Source organism: Herpailurus yagouaroundi, unplaced genomic scaffold (assembly GCF_014898765.1).
Source record: "Herpailurus yagouaroundi ecotype Mexico unplaced genomic scaffold, PumYag 28, whole genome shotgun sequence".
Taxonomy (NCBI): domain Eukaryota; kingdom Metazoa; phylum Chordata; class Mammalia; order Carnivora; family Felidae; genus Herpailurus; species Herpailurus yagouaroundi.
Window position 1 is genome coordinate 102670267 of NW_024412376.1, and position 1875 is coordinate 102672141.

General features: G+C 49.9%; 1 protein-coding gene across 1 annotated transcript in view; it reads right to left on the reverse strand.

Moving 5' to 3' along the window:
- Nucleotides 1-463: 463 nt before the first annotated feature.
- PRDM8 (PR/SET domain 8) overlaps nt 464-1875 on the reverse strand; it is a 25300-nt gene continuing 23888 nt past the window's right edge. The window contains exon 8 of the mRNA XM_040488879.1: nt 464-1875. Within this exon, the coding sequence (XP_040344813.1) occupies nt 1226-1875 (650 nt within the window). The 3' untranslated portion in view covers nt 464-1225.

Sequence of the window (1875 nt, forward strand, 5' to 3'; positions counted from 1 at the left end):
AGGTAGTGACAGAATGCTGAAGGATTCTAGAGGACAAGATACTCCTCCATGTAGACATCACTTAGTAGAATTAAAGTGGCCCTTTCATCTGGCTTCTCTGATCCAGGCCTGAAAATTGTCTCTGGCCACTCGTGAAGATGCTAATTACCCTACTGCTGAAAAGAATGCTGACACCCCACTGACAGGCTAGCTTCATGGCAGACATCTTTGTCTAAATGATTTGTCCTTATATGAAGAAGACCACCACTTTCCAGCTAAAGATTTTCCCAACAATAATCAAGCTTTGTCTTCTCCCTTTTAGGCTCAGTATCGGCTTAGGGTGAATAAATATAAGTGGGACGGGATTAATTATCCCTCTTTTGCTATCATCTCCTCCTTCAGAGACTCAATGAAAATAGGTGGTCTCTACTCAAAGTGTAGCCCTGAGCTACAAAACAAGTATTTTAAAACACTTTCCAAATAATTGCTTTGAAGAAAATAGTCATTTATTGTCAAAGCATCCAACATACCTGGATAATCTATAAAGTTTAATAAATCTTTCCAGGGATAAAAGAAACACATAACTATTCAGACTCCATTTCACTGGCACAAAATTACACTTTGTATTAAAAGGAAATACATATTTACATAATGATGACATTCTTCATTGAAGTCCATAATCATTTCATGATACATGCACTTCCCCCTGGAAACTTAAATTGAATGGTGACCCCTTTTTATTTATTTTATTTTTTTGTAAGAACACAAACTGTCATCAAGAAATGCAGAAAGCATCTCACCTTCCTCCTTTACTTTATATCTAAAATAAATTTTGCCCTTACATATAATTATTACATCTAAACCGTAAGTGCTTAATAATTTAAGTAGAAACGTATGACAAATGCATCAATATGTTGCAATATATGACATTTTTAAAAATGTACCTTTGTTTTTGGAAAGTGAAAATGCGTGCATTCAAAAGAAAACCCCTCGAACAACCCACCCAATCAAAAATCCACCATCCTGTCTTGTATGCGTGCGTGCGTGTGTGTGTCTGCGTGTATAATGCAGGTCTCGGGTAAACAGGTCAATGAGAAGGTTGGGGTGGCACGTGTATGTGTGTGTGTGTGTCTGTCTTTGGGTGCAGTGTTTCAGGTCACAAGGAGGTGGTGGATGTCCTCGCGTTTTTCCTGTAGGTGGCTTGACTGTGACTGTGCGCGCGTGGAAAGCCAGGGTCCTTTCCGTGTCAATTATGCGAGGTCATGTGCCTGGAGAGGTGGTGGCGCTCCCTGAAGGACTCATTGCAAATGGGGCACTTGAGTTTCTCCTCCCGCCGCCGCTTCACCAAGGGCTCCATCGCGTACTCCTTTTTGTGATGCGACCGCATGTGGTACACCAGGTCGGAGGTCATGCGGAAGGAGGCATTGCACTTGGCACACCAGTTCTGCGCGGGCAGACACAGCGAGGTGAAGGAAGGCGGCAGCAGCGTGAGCGCCGAGGGCAGCTGCAACTGCAGGGGCCCCGCGGCCGCCGCGGCCGCAGCCGCGGCGGCAGCGGAGCTCTTGGGCCAGAAGGCGGTGGCGTAGAGGAAGGGGTTCTGTTTGGGCAGGCCGCCGCCGCCACCGCTCGGCAGGGCCCCGCAACCTCCGTTCAGGTCCGCGGCCCCCTGGAGCTTCACGGCCAGAGGGTCGGAGGCGGCGGGGTAGAGTCTGGTGGGGCCCACGCCGTCGCCGGGGTGGCACGGCTCGAGCGCGCTCAGCTTCTGGCCCAGCACCAGCGGGGACAGCTGGGAGAAGGAGCGCGCCGGCTGCGAGAAGGCGCTCTTGCGCTCGTCCGACGCGGCACCCTGGCCGCCGCCCGCTCCGCCGGAGGCCCCGGCGCCCGCGCCGCCGCCCG